The sequence below is a fragment of the Plutella xylostella genome, chromosome 22 (assembly GCF_932276165.1).
Source record: "Plutella xylostella chromosome 22, ilPluXylo3.1, whole genome shotgun sequence".
Classification (NCBI taxonomy): Eukaryota; Metazoa; Arthropoda; class Insecta; order Lepidoptera; family Plutellidae; genus Plutella; species Plutella xylostella.
The window spans coordinates 2,404,929-2,420,074 of record NC_064002.1 but is presented as its reverse complement, the minus strand read 5'-3'; the positions used below and the strand labels follow the sequence as shown (position 1 = coordinate 2,420,074).

The following is a 15,146-nucleotide window of genomic DNA, read 5'->3' as shown; positions in this document are numbered from 1 at the left end:
CTATGTCTTAACACTTTAATTTTCGAATGGAACCATTATACAAATGATATGAGAGTTTTTTTAACGCTACGGTGCTAGTTGGGACATGTGCAGCATGGTATATCTGCTAAGCCCGAAAATAAAATCAGAATTTCAAAATTCGCGAAAAATGCGAACGAATGCTGCACATGTAGGTTTCGGCTTAGTATACCCTTTTTGCAAAACCCTGTATACCTAGACTATTTACATTGAAATCAATTTGAAACCATGAATCTCAGAAATTTTAATGACAATCAAAATAATTATGTATAATATGTCGTGTAATTTTTATCAGTGAAAACAACAAAAGGGGTTTTCATTATTGAATTCAGACATTAACGGCAATCAAATCACATCAGGGAAATCGATACGGCAGTTGATAGCATCGGTCGCGTGACGGTCGACTAATATCATGACATCACGTATAATACCTATACATGATTGAGGAGCTTTGTAGGGCATTATTTAGTACTTTGTATATAAATTTTACAGTATTTGTCCTATTGAAAATGTAGTCGGTCGTGTGTTAAGCCCTTTGAGCCCTTGATCATGAAGGTGCATCCAGAAATTGTGAACAGCAAATTGCCGAAGAGGAAAGTCTCTGATAAGACGCAAGCTGGAGGGTTGTCCCTTCTAGCTGACAGTTTGAGGCACCAGACCACAGAGTTCTTCAACAACTCCACGCTCCATGGAGTCCGCTATATTGCTGAGAAGGATCGACCTTTTTGTGAAAAGTGAGAATCTTTTACCATCGTTGAAGTCTTTTACCATCAGTACCCTGGTCAGAAGGATTCTCATTGGATTTGGTTTTTCAGGTTCATGTGGTTTAGTTTCACTGCGGTCGGTGCTGTAACTACGTGCATTATTATAGTTAGCTTGTGGGAGAAGTTTCAGACCAATCCTACAATTACTGGTAAGTTTCAAGAGCACACTGAGGACATCATTATTATGCGCTAATAGTTTCAAAAGCTCTTCAGAAGCACTTCTCTTTATTTTCAGGATTGGACACGGATTTCCATAACTGGGACGTTCCATTTCCAGCTGTAACTATTTGTCACACGAATCCTGTCGATGAGGAATTACTGGAAGAGTACATGAATGTGTAATATTGTATTTTCATTTGCTAATCGATAGCTTTTGTTAACCATTTATTTATTGAATGATAAGCGAGACAGATGCCGTGTACATTTTATGGTAGTCCCCAAATAGTCCAGTCAAAGAATGAGGTGTAGAGTGCGTGAGCAGGTAACTAAGCGATACCTTCAGAAACTTGTTCAGGGGGTTTAGGTTGTTAACATACCAAAAGTCCTGACTACTAGGTGATGAGCGGGGGGAAGGAAGGGGGGATAAAGGTACGAATTTTTGGTTTTTAGCTTATATCTCGAAAACGGTGCATCGGAGAGAAATATTTTCAAGTAATGAAATGGAGCTCTTAAAATTATCTAAATTTTTTATATCATATGTTTTTTTCTAATTCCTAACCGTTTTCGAGCTATTGTCCTCGGAAAAAGTTGAAATTTACAAGAAAAATTCATTCATGTCAAAACATTCATAAACATTGCATCATATTGTCTAAACCTATTCATAAACGAATAAAATGAAGAGGAAAAAAGTTGTAGATTTTTTATTTCCCTTTTAGATATGCATATGCTGGTCAATGTCCAACCCGCCTAAAGTTACAGCTATTTTAAACTTGCATTTTGGTAAATTCACTGACATAACTCACCGAGTTAGTAAGCTTAAAGTGTAAGTAAAATAGCTGTAACTTTAGGTGGGTTGGACATTAACCAGCATATCTACATATATTCTCAAAGGAAATTTAAAAACCTACAACTTATTTTCTATTCATTTTTTTCATTTATGAATAGGTTTAGACAATATGAAGCAATGTTTATGAATGTTTTGACATGAATAAATTTTTCTTGTAAATTTCAACTTTTTCCGAGGGTATAGCTCGAAAACGGTTAGGAATTAGAAAAAAACATATGATATAAAAGTTTTAGATAATTTTAAGAGCTCCATTTCATTAGCTGTAAATATTTCTCTCCGATGCACCGTTTTTGAGATATAAGCTAAAAACCAAAAATTCGTACCTTTATCCCCCCCTCCTTCCCTCCGCTCATCACCTAGGAGTCAGGACTTTTGGTATGTTAACAACCTAAGCCCCCTGATCAAGTTTCTGAAGGAATCGCTTAGTTACCTGCTCACGCACTCTACACCTCAGTTTGAGTCATTTATTGACTGGACTAAAAAGTAACCAAACTACTTAAATCTATTCAAAATTCTCTCAGCACATCTAGCTAAATACACCTTCAGCACTATAAAGTTGAATTCCCTTTCACATTTGAGGAGTGATTTTTCAAAAGGCCTTAAGTATATTTAATTCCACTTTTTTTTTGTACATAAACAAAAAAAATAGAAATAGGTACTTAAGCGCTTTTGAAAAATCCCTCCTCATTTATTGCATATATCCCGCAGCACACTAGGGCCGACCACTCCTCTGAACACCAAGGAGATGCTGGTGTGGCTGGCGGCGCTCAGCTACAAGAGCATTGAGGAGCACGTGGCCACGTTCGCCAACGACCCCGACCTGGCCGACTTGTTCAAGGATGGCCAGGAAGTCAGGGATGCCGTGTTGGAAGTATGTACGCTTTAGTAAATTATTATGAAATGAATAATGAAATGAATGAATAAATATATTTATTTCACAAATAAGCTTAACCTAATACATCCCACAAAACCAAGTACATATTGGTTTGTCTGTGGGGAGGGAGTCGCACTTCTTTTTCTATTTATTACTTATACTTAAAAAGTTTTAACTTAACATTTTCTTAACTTTACAAAAGATAGACATACCTAACGTTACATACATAGAAAAAAAAAAAAAAAAAAACACGCTCTCACGCCTTGTACTAATGTACTCCCTTGCGGGGTAGGCAGAGGTGCATTGCTGCACCCACTTTTCGCCAGTGTGTTTTGTTAGTCCCAATGTAATAGGGGGCGGGCCTATTGCCATTTTACGGGCACATCCAAGACCCGAGAACAAATATCTGTGTTTAAACAAATATCTGCCCCAGCCGGGAATCGAACCCGGGACCATCGGCTCAGTAGTCAAGTCACTAACCACTACGCCATTCGGTCGTCATAGACATATTGTTGATTATTAATGTTATAATAGGGTAGGTTTTTAATTAGCAATAATTACATAGCTATATTTTGTAGAAGGAAAGTTTTATATAATCTTGAAAATGAAATAGTCGTATCATATTTCAAATTTGTTAAACTTAGTTTATAATTTCGCCATGTTTATTTGTGATGCGTCACATTACTCTACCTCTACATTCTAACAGCATGAAAATATCCAAAAGACCTAAAACAATAGTGGTCAGTGGGTATTTATTGATCAGATGCGTTACTTCTGGATTAGAATGAATTTTTCACTTCAAATGTAGGTAACTAGGTATATGTATAATATGTTACTGTTTAAAGCATAATTATCTGGTTAATCTATTTTGGGTTCTAATTCTAATGGAAACAGTTAAGTAGATAAGTCATGTGATCGTTATAAGGTTTCACTAATGAATACTGAGTTAATTACGCATTACTCCCTACTTCGTTGGTATCGTGTCTTCTAAGCACGTAGCCCTTATCTCTATTTTACATACCGTAGTATTTTAACTTAAGTTGAAACCGCCGTTTTTTACATTAGCTTCTATATAGAAGAAGAAGAAAGAAAGAAAGAAAGAAAGAAAACGTTTATTCAGTGCACTGCACACATATATACATTCTAGGTTACTGAGTATTGGGAGGTAGGTTCTAAAATTTTAATTAGGAGGGCGTGAAACATGGCACGTTGGTGACACCTTGGTGTGGCGGTTCTCCATATCTTCATTGGGAGAGACCCATGCAACAGTGGCGATTTCATGATAATGAGGCTCTATAGTTAGCTTAAATTTTAATTAAACAAACTTTAAGTAGCAAGCAAGTAAATGGCAGTACAGCCGGAACTGTTGTTTCCAGATCGTGCACCACTGCGACACGTTGTTCTACGAGTGCGAGTGGAAGGGCGACTCGGAGGAGTGCTGCGACCTGCTGTTTCCTGTCTTCACCGAGATGGGCTTCTGCTACGCGTTCAACTCGCGACACGCCGAGCGGACGTGGCCTTGGTACGGGGTTGCTCTTCTATCTAATGCTGGTACCACACCTGGCATTTCGTATGTGCTATTGGATGTTGCTGTATTTGCCAAATGCCTAAAATCTTTACAAATTGGCAATAATTTTGGTGAATAGGTAATTAGGTATGGTATTGGTATACCACACATGGCAGTTTTGGCAAACACGCAAATACGAATAGCCAAGTGGGGTGGTAGCATAACGTCGTGCGTCACTAAAAAGGCTTCCACTGAAATAGCAGTGTCCTTTGAGCTGATTTAACGTTTTGACAATGCCACCTTGGTTTTACATATTAAGTGGCTAGATCATCTTTCTGGTAATACACGCTAGACTGTTTTTAAACAATATCCTGTGCGTAATTTCGTCTTGCGTGCGTGTGTGTTTGTAGTAAACACGCCGCTAAGTTTCCAAATGTACTAAACTTTGAGGTAGGCCACCTGATAACAGGGTAGATAGATAGATACCTACTTATAATAATTTATTGAACACAAACAGAAATTACAAAAGAAAATCCATAACATAGACTGTACAATTGGTTATTAATAAGAGTAATTTCTTCCAAATTACCTCGGAGGGGATGACGTACTTACCTACTTATGAGATGTTGAACATAATTCTTCCGTGGCAGGCAAACGCAGCCGCAGCCGGAGCAGTTTCTCGAGGCATTCATCCACGAGACCGACACCAAGTGGTCCTTCCTCTTCAACGCCTACCAGAACACCACCATCATCGACGTAAGCAACTACCGTATCTTATTTCGCAGTTAATATTGAAATCAAACAGGTTGTGTTAGTCGTGAGACTTCGGTTGGTTATTTTTTATTTTAATTTCAATCAGAATATCTGCTCATTTGTATAAGGTGACATCCGGCGCAACTTTATACGACTGGCTTACCCTTTCACTACGTTGTCACCTTATCCACAAATAAGAAAAAACTCATTTTGGACTGGAAATGTTAGCAACATTAGGGTGGCTTCTACTGTACTTGACCCTTCAAGCCGTGTTAACGTTCGGCGCGCCCCAGCAAAATGCCAAACATCTCAATCCGTTTAACATTTCATAAAGTTTACGTCCGCGACACCGGCGATGGTTATTGTCGCATTGTCGCCTTGCACTATCACGACCGCCGCAGCGAGACGCCTCGGTGAAAGGATTTGCATCACACCGGTAATCGCTGATGCCCCCATTAGTCATAGCACCACAGCATAAACAATCGCGTCAACTTACTTGCTAACGTTTTTGTATTCAAACTTTAGTGACGTTTGTCTTGTTATTGTTACGTGTGAACGAATGGGGGCGTTTTTTCGCGTGTTACGTGTCGCGTAGGTCGTTTAGTGTGATATGATCGTAATTGTGTTATCTGTTGTGCTGTTTGCATTAGATTTGTTACAATGTCGGTTTTTTTAATTCAATTCCCGCACGGAATATCTAATAATTACTTATTGAATGATAACTATATCATATTGATTTATTAAGATACGTGATTGGACTTAAAAGTATCCATTTGATAGACACATATTATGTAAATATGTATAGCAGCGGTGGTATTGAGATTGATCATGTCATTTAAAAACGGATACAAATCTAGAAAGAGTTAGGAAATGCTATGAATGAATACCGCCCACCTATAGATTACCTAGTCATAGTCATCATCATAAGATTTTAATCAATTAACGCCACAAAGCTCGGTCCTCGACATTTCCTCCTCCAGCCTCTACCTCATCATCATCATCATCACAACCCATCTCTTCCACACTGCGGGGGCACAGGTCTTCAGGAAGGGTTCAGGCCTAGTGAACTATCTGACACCTCTCTAAATAAAAAAATATGTTCCCCAACCCACTCTACCACCCTCCTTGCAGATGTTCATCCACTCGTCGGTAGAGATGGCCGGGCTGGACCTGAGCGCCCAACTCTCGTGGGACCGGCGCGTCGAGATCATGTCCTTCTCCGTCAAGCACACGTACACGACTGAAGACGCACGGCAGCTGTCCATCAAGCAACGGAGATGTGTGTTCGCTGATGAACTGAAGCTCGAGACGTCGAGTGTGTATACGTACTCGGCTTGTATGCGGCAGTGTCGGATGAAGCTGTGCATGGCGTTTTGTAAGTGTGTGCCGCACTTCTATCCGTTGATTGGTGAGTACCTAACTATGGTTGTCTATGTAAAATTCATTGCTGACCATAGGTATTAGAAGCTTTTGCTATTCCCACCTTGCAGTTTTGCAATTTGTCTTAGCTTAACGCGTCCATTAACAATCCTTCGCCATGTTGTAAACACATGCTGAGTCTTTATCTTTTTTAAATCTATTTTTGTATGAATATTTTTGTTAGTATATTATAGGTACCTACAGGGTGTTGCAAAGAGGGTTTATTAAACCAAAAGGGCGTAAATTATGGAGTTAATTTGTTTCTCCATCAAAATAATTGGCACTGTACTTGTTATGAAAAGCAGATTTTATCCTCGCTAATTTCGATAAGTCGTGAAACTAAAGTTTTTCAGGACTACCCCCTCAGTCACTCTTTTCGACTTTCTATACCACTATTGCCACCCCTGTGTTCTACAGCTTTCTTACTGGCCTCATAGCCTAAAGCGTCCTTTACCCCACAGCCGGGTACCGCTACTGCTCGGTGGCGGAGCTGGTGTGCGTGGCCGCGCACGCGGACAGCATCACGGACGCGGCGCGCTGCGCGTGCGAGCTCGGCTGCGAGCACACCGTGTACGAGGTGGAGAAACTCACCGAGATCGAGTGAGTTTATGTCTTGTTGATGTGACAATACCAACAACTTACAATGCTTTATATAGATAGAGCTGTGCAGATTTGAAGGGTTTTTTGTGAGCCCAAACGAGACTCTGAGCGGATGTCCGTTAAATTGGGGACTTCCGCAACGGAGTACCTACCCACAGCGTCAAATAATACTCCGTCGCGTGGACAAATGACTTCGCCGCGGGGGCTCTGCAATGCTGAAACACAATAGAAAACAGTCGGTCTCGCGGAACTCCATGCTTGGAACATCACACTAAACTTTAACAAACTTTATTAACATACCTAAACATCTAATTAAAATCTGTCTACTATTAAACTATCTACATAGGCCAACTAAAGGCTAGGCTGTAGGTACTAACTCTGTGTGGGAGCGAATATGGTTCTGAAGTCCACGACTAGTATTTCTCACCGACAACAGGCTAAAATGAAGCCAAACTACTAAGTAATCGACTGTTTTGTCTAAGCTGATGTTGCATTGACGTAGGTTATGAATGAAGTATTACATAGTAGGATTTAGTATTGTGGGTTGTCGTTAGTAGGGCAGGAAAGATCATCAATCTTGATCAGCTCCCATTGTTTGTTGCTAAACGCTTTGCAACACAAGTTATTATGAATCTTTATGAATAGGGCCTGAAATTCTGTTAAGTATTTCTTAATTCTCGTCTTCTCTATCACGTTATACGATCAACTACTTATATGTTATTTATGAGATGATAATAATGATGGCAAAAATAAGCTTTTAAAGCCACAGATAACAAAAGAAAGGCACGCGTTAAACTGAACGATTTATAGACTTTCTACCAGTTGCAAGCCATTAAGCGAATCCAATCGATGAGAACTATTGTTGATCCACTTTCGACCATCCCACGTAACTGCTACTAATGTAGAACTTCCTTGTATGGTACGTATTTATATCTAACTGAAGTTAGAGGCAATGATTGGTCGGCTATAATATATCCATCCATTAAAAGTACTTACCTATTACCTATAGGTTTACCTATTACCAATAGGTTAGTAGACATGGGAAAGGCAACACCCTCTTATGACCTAAACTCTAAATAGAATTAGAATTAAACACCAAAAGCTTTACAAAAAACAGACCTAGATACGAGTAAAACACAGAAGGCTCAAGAATCTAACCTACTGTTCCGCCCCTATGTCATAGGTACACAACACACACGGCTGATTCTAAGTGTTTATTGTCACTTGTTTCCAGCTCGGGCAAAGGCCAGGTGTCAAGTTCACTGGAGACGGAGTTTGTGTCATGGCCGATGGTGCGATACAAGCGAGAGGTGCTCTTCGGTTGGGTGGATTTGCTCGGTAAGTCAGGTACTTTGGTACTTACCGGTTGTTGCCAACTAAGATGTTCCGAAGTGAAAGTCGTGCTACAGTTGCATTGATGGGATATTGAGCTCAGCAAAGCTCGGGTTTATCAACCAACTTGATAAAAATCCAAATGGGTAAGTAACTATACCTACTTCCTACAGTTTAAAATCAATTGAAATGGCGTGGTTTGATAACGCCTTAGGTCATTAGACTCATTAGGTAGTTATAGTTATACTTTATGTTTATGAATAGGGAAGAATTCTAGCTTTAGCATAATGTGCATATTAACTTAAAAAAATCCAAGTCTTTTCATACGTAATCTCGTGTCACAATAGGCAATAGTTTCCACGGTTAAACCACAAGAGGTGATTAGTTAACCGGATTGTACAAGGCTGACAGTCATTCAGTCGCGACCGGCTACTTTGTCATATTAGAAGCGCTACACTAACCTACCCCGTGTATGTAACTTACTACTTCACGCGGTATGGCTTCTAATGCCATTGGTTATGAATGTTATTGATATGAATGACTAGTGTAGTGCCTGCTTGTGCTTACTGATAATGCGCGTAGGTATTCATGTTGCACGCCTCCCCTTTTTACAGTCGATTATCATGTCAACTAGGAGTATCAAGGCATATTTTTATCACCTAAGTTAGTTAACTAGGTATGTAGTTAACTACCTTACCTACCTATATAGGTACTTTATAAACCGACCCGCTTTCCAAACTTAGGCAGAAGATATCCTTGGTATAACACACTTAACTACCGCGCGTTAATAAAAACCCTAAGATGCGCGCTAAGCTAACAATTAAGCCGCGCGACAAGATAGGATAGCGATGGATCGTCTTCTGTGGATCCAGCTAGGTAATAACCTTGTACCTACCTATACATACTTAATAAGTACATACTAAGGCGGCTGCGTGCGAGGCAATAATCGGTTGATGTCTTTATCATCATCATAAATTATGCCTTAAGTATCTACCATAAACTCCCCCAGTATCATTCGGCGGCATAGCGGGGCTGTTCCTGGGCTTCTCGCTGCTGTCGGGCGTGGAGGTGCTGTACTACTTCACGCTGCGCGCGTGCTGCTCCATGGCGCGCGACCGCCACGCGCTGCGGCGGGAGAGAGAGGAGAGACTGGCTAAGCCGAGACCGCCGTATGATCTTAGTTTGGTGCCTTGGTATGTTGTTATTATTGTTTTATTATGGACATAAGTGTGCACCAGTAGCATGGCAAACGCAAAGGTTTAGGTCGCAGTCAATAATGAGCTTTGGAACTTTTTTCAGTCTTGTGTTAAGCTACTTTGGTGCTCTTAAAACCAAATTTCATTATCCACTAAATTATGCTTTCGCCATGGACGAAACCCGAATTTCGATGCTCATAATAATGTCACTGATGGGCATGTGTCACCTAAGCATAACCACAACAACCTATGACCCTTTCCACACCCATCCACTACCTACCTAAAACCTGCATAATTTCAGGTGGAAACAACCTCCGCAAAAGCGCGCGCCGTCGCCCGCGCCCGGCCCTCTGTTGGTGAAAGAGCGAACTAGGACCCAGCATAGTCAGCCTCCGCAGTACTCGCCGCCACCGGGGTATACCACCTTCTTGCCGTGAGAATAAGGGTAGTTTTGTAATCACAGTAAATATCTACCAATGGCAGCACGTATTTTGTTTGGTGCCGTTTTTGTTTCACGTAAACGTGTAAGTAAGTATAGATTTCGTGCGTACGAATAAATCGATTAATAAATATAGCAATACCTACATATCATGTTTATTACACTTATTAGATACCTATCGATTTTATTGTAAAATTAAACCTGTTTTCCTTAATAAGTTGAGTTGTTTAAATTAATAGTATTTTGAGGAAATGCGCAGTACTTTCATACTAATATTAATACAAAAGTTCAATTTCTAGAGTTTATTTTGACTGTTTGGTCACATTTTCAACGAGGTTCTGTCGCCATAAGTACATTGAGTTGTTACACGGTGATAATGATCTAGCCATTCGAAAACAACAAACATTACATGGTACAAAACTATATTAATAAAAGAGTTTTCCATGTTTTTTGTAGGATCGTACGTTTCTATAGCATAAATCTGGTAAAAGTATACAAATTCACAGCACCAAAAAGGTAAATTGATGAAACACCAAAAGATAAGAAAGTATAGTCTTTTTACAACAATATAAATCTACGATTGACGATTGTGAAAATAAGTACGTACCTACTTAACTACTGAACACTTTAAACAGAGATAAATTAAGTACTTATTATTAAGCACGTATATAATTCCAAATGCCAGTTAGTAAGTTAAATCAATCACTAGAGTCATATTTTATTCTTTAGTAAGAATAATATCCATTTTTAATACATACAACTAAGTACTTATAGCTTAATATCGAATTATTGTTGGAAACATGTAACATCGTATTGTATATCGTCTTGGCACATTGCATTTCATGAATCATTGCCATATTTATACATTTACTGTATTCTAGCCTTCACATATTTTTTGTACGAAAATAAATGAGTAGGTAAGTTTAAAGTACAACAGACAATTTTATATATCAATGGATTGCAAAAAATGGAATTGTAATCGGAAAGAGAATAATAATTTTATAAATTACGAGTTTCCGAAGCATTCGCATAAATATTTAATTTATGAGGACTTAAGTTAGACTACCGGACTACTCAACTATTTATTTAATTTAATACATATAAACAGTGTGGCTGATATAAGATATAAGTACAAATATTGAGTTCTCTTTACAGATTTTACATAGATGTGAAATTATAGTTAAGTTTTTCGGTAAGTAAGGTTTTAATGTTAGACAATGAGGTTCATTTTTGTAGTTAAAGTTCGAGCTGAAATTAGCAAAAACCAATATCTTTACCAGTGATTCATCGAAATCTAACATCGCATTTGGATCGTAGTTATGTTTTATAAAGCACATTACTGTTAATTCATCCTTTATCCGATTCATAAGGTTTAATTATGGATACACACACTGCATAAGGATTTTCTAAACTTATGGTTATCGTGATAACACGTTAGTTATATGCCTTTTTTCATAAAAGTAATGAATATAAAAGCAATAATATTTATTTATTTAGAAAAGTAATCGAATTTCATTTAAGCTGCGGCACTGTACCGCTAATATCTAGGAACATTTCATGCACATACTAATTTGGGTAACAAAAATTGTGTGAAAATCACAGGGAAATTATAAATATTTAACAATAAAGCAAATTATCCACATACTTAGGAAAGCGTGCACATAGTCTATGGATTAAGGCAAAAGTGATTTGCTGTTATCATCGCAATTCCGATCTATAAATCTCAAGTGCTAAAAGAAGTATAATGAATAGAGATACGTTTGAAAAAATAACTTTAGGTATTCGAATTGAACTTGATTGCACCTACGTACGATGTTGTATAGACCAATTTACATACGTACTAACAGGTTAAAAACTTAATCAAACTTCATTGTTCTATTTACATCTATTTTATTACCTAAATAGGATAAATCACTTACAAACCCTAATTACTATACGTTCAAATAAAAGAATGATTGTCTAATAAAAATAAATTACATGATGCCATAAATACAACCAAATTTGGTTTTAGTATAACGTTTAAGAACATTGTGCGGCCTTACAAAATGTATAAAAACATTTATAAATTATATAATTGGAAGAGGCGGACAATATTGTTATAATATGCGTAGAAAATATCGTACGTACATGCTGTATTCATAAAGAATCAGCCAATCGTTATGAATATTAGCTTAAACGATACTTTCACAATGGTACAGTCATCTTCATAAGCAGGTACATTTTTGTCCCTTGTCAAACTCACAATCTGTCTATCCATTCATTCAGACACCGCGCACCGACTCTTTAGTTTGACAAGGTACAAAACTGTATAGCTCCTTAGGAAGCTGCCCGTACTAGTCCACCCAGAGAAATACTTGTTATCGTTGGTTTCCGCGCGCGAACGTTAGCAGACGTGGTCTACGTAAATATATCACAGAGTCGTCACGCGGCAGAACATTATGACGCAACGACACCAATTTCATTATATTATTTTCAATCTATGTATTTAACTTTTAACTTCAATTTTTAAGTCCTAAAAGTTCATAAATGAACAACGCCAGTTGCACAGAACTAAACTGCAGAGCCTACACTGGCTTTGACTTATTGCGTTCCAAACGTAACCTCTAAAAGTATAAATAATGGAGCCTCAAACTTACACAACGTTAGTGCAACCGGCGAACTTTGACTTGCGCTATAACGAACTATAGGTGAAACATGAGTACCTTCTATGAAGAAATGTCTCATGTATGGTGATATAACAATGTTTCTCGCACTAATTAAAAATAATATGGTGTGTAAACGGCCTTTTTAAAGCCAGTAAACGCCAGTATGACGGTCACCCATTACAATAAACTTGAACCAAATGTTGACAACAAGATTGTCTTTGGCTTTAAAATTCGGTCCATAAGTACATAAATTCATACTGTCTGAAACGACAGTAGCAAGGTTTTACCGTTGTAAGTAACATTTTCATATTATAATAACTAAAACCAACACATAAACTCACTCAATCACTACCTCAAAAAGTCTTCACTAGGCTACAAATCTCGACCTTTTGACACTACATTGGCTCTGTCTCATACACACAAAAACGTATCGTGCCACCGAATACCACAATCTTGTCTGAGGCGGAGAATTACGCTTTCTTTGACTTTAGTCAAAAAAGCATCTGTCACCGGGTCAGACATGGCAATACGAATCGGCAGGCACAAAAACTTACACGGCAGTTTTTTTGTCAAACCGATACACGCGCGATCCATTTGCAAATAACGTGCACGGATATGTTAAAACTGCCGGTAGATGGCAGTGTAAGGAGTTTCCCTTTGTCACCGGTAGATGGCATTGCATAGAGTTTCCCCCTGTGGCCGCTAGATGGCATTGCATGGAGTTTCCCCACCAGGGTGTAGGGGTGTCAGCAAATGTGAGCGCCGGGACGCAGGGCGGGCGGCCAAGCGGCGGGCGCGGGCGGCTCCTCGGCTCGCTTCTCGGAGCAGCTGCGCCGGGCGAAGTCGAGTAGGGGGCGGAACTTCGCCATGTCAGAGAACATCGCCTGTGGGAGAAATGGTTTGGTTAAAATGGACCGTATTGGTGATAGAATAAAGCTTAAATTGAGTTTCTTAAATGATGATTAACATACAAATAAATAATAATAAATCTTTATTTCAATAACCATACTTAATCTAGGTGTACAGTTCCCCAAAATTGATAATGCACATAGAAATCTTCGTCATTGTTCGGCAACGGTCGTATTCCCGAGCGTTAGAAAACTATTATGTATTTAGAGTGGTTAAGTGCATTTTCTTCAAGAAATTTTCGTAGAATTATGTAATTGGTGCTAAAAGAGATAATTGATTTATCAGTAAACAGTAACGAAATTTGATTCGATAATTCATAATATTCCATAATATTAAAATTTACTTCGAAAATATTACAGTAGGTACTTTTCAAGTGTCTTACTGAAGCTGATGTAAAGATGGATGAAAGAAGGTTTGAATAACACAAGGTTTATATTATAAGGAGAAATGGATTTCAAACACAGGTTTACATTAAAATTTTTAAATCTCAGTTCAAAGGTATTTACAGCACTGATTATTTCACATTAATAAAAATGTTTACATTAAAATCTCAGTTCAAAAGTATTTACAGCGCTGATTATTCACAATACTACACTGCCGGGCAATGAAATAGTTCCACCCGCAAAATGCCGACAAACACCTTAATATCTCCTAAGATATAGAACCTAGCTTCATGAATTAAAAAGTTTAATGAAATATAAATTATTATGCAAACATTTTTAAATGCAAACTCTTTTTAATAGTGTTATTTTCGAAGCCATGGACAAAAAAAGATAAGAAGCTAAATTTTCGGGTTTGAAAGTTTAGGAAAACATTTGCTTCGTTTTTAGTTTTGCTTTTCATTTCATTCTTTTTTTTGTCGTTGTGCAATAATTATGAAATTGTAAAGTCTTGCGGCTCTCGTACCCATAAATCATGCCAGTATCACCAGAGGATTGTGCGAGAATCATCACCATGGTGGACATGGGAACCAGCCAAGAAATGCGGCCAGAATAATTGGCGTGACTCATACTACTGTACGACGAGTGATCTAAAGGTTTAGGGAGACTGGATTAAACCTGAGAAGACCAGGTACTGGCAAGCCAAGGTGCACAACAGTCCGAAAAGATCGATTCATTGCGGAAATCATGTTAAGAAATCGACATCAGACGGGAGTAGCCGTTCAACAACAACTTCTACAAGCTCGAAGGGAGCCAATAAGCGAGTGGACAGTCAGGAGACGTCTTGCCAAAAGAAGATTAAAGCATAACAAGCCAGCAATTGGCCCAAAACTGGAACGGCATCATAAAGTTGCCCGATTGCGATATGCCCGTGATCATACAGAATGGGGTGAGGACGAATGGGGCAGAGTGATGTTCTCAGATGAGTCATAATTCATGCTGTACCATCGTGATGGGAGGAAAAGAGTCTACAGACAACCAGGAGAACATTTTTCACAAGTATGTTTTGAAGAAAAAGTGGCACACGTCGGAGGCAGCTTTCGCGTGCGGGCGGGTAACTCTGCAGAGGGTCGAACAGCGTTAATTCCGATCGAGAACGGGAACCTTACTGCTGTGAGATACATCAATGAGGTCCTCAATGAACATGCTGGTCCGTTTTTGGCCAATATGGGCGAGAATGCAATGTTCATGCACGATAATACACGGGCGCACACTGCTAAAGTTGTAAATGAGTATCTTCATGA

The 15,146-nt window shown here is 38.7% G+C and overlaps 2 protein-coding genes across 9 annotated transcripts in view; one reads left to right on the top strand and one right to left on the bottom strand.

Annotated features, from left to right (window-relative positions):
- The first annotated feature begins 240 nt into the window (after window positions 1-240).
- LOC105389864 (sodium channel protein Nach) lies at window positions 241-10,009 on the top strand. The gene is made up of 11 exons (XM_038105523.2): window positions 241-752; window positions 834-931; window positions 1,018-1,120; window positions 2,497-2,659; window positions 4,039-4,184; window positions 4,820-4,925; window positions 6,054-6,330; window positions 6,803-6,941; window positions 8,176-8,279; window positions 9,283-9,466; window positions 9,771-10,009. Exons 1-11 carry the CDS (start codon window positions 568-570, stop codon window positions 9,904-9,906), a joined length of 1,641 nt encoding a protein of 546 aa, XP_037961451.2. The 5' UTR covers window positions 241-567; the 3' UTR covers window positions 9,907-10,009.
- A 186-nt stretch (window positions 10,010-10,195) lies between these two features.
- LOC105389847 (polyamine-transporting ATPase 13A3) overlaps window positions 10,196-15,146 on the bottom strand; it is a 28,850-nt gene continuing 23,899 nt past the window's right edge. For all 8 annotated transcript variants that reach the window (XM_048628843.1, XM_048628847.1, XM_048628848.1 and 5 more), the window contains one exon: window positions 10,196-13,437. In XM_048628843.1, the coding sequence (XP_048484800.1) occupies window positions 13,300-13,437 (138 nt within the window). In that variant the 3' untranslated portion in view covers window positions 10,196-13,299. The remainder of the gene's footprint in view (window positions 13,438-15,146) is intronic.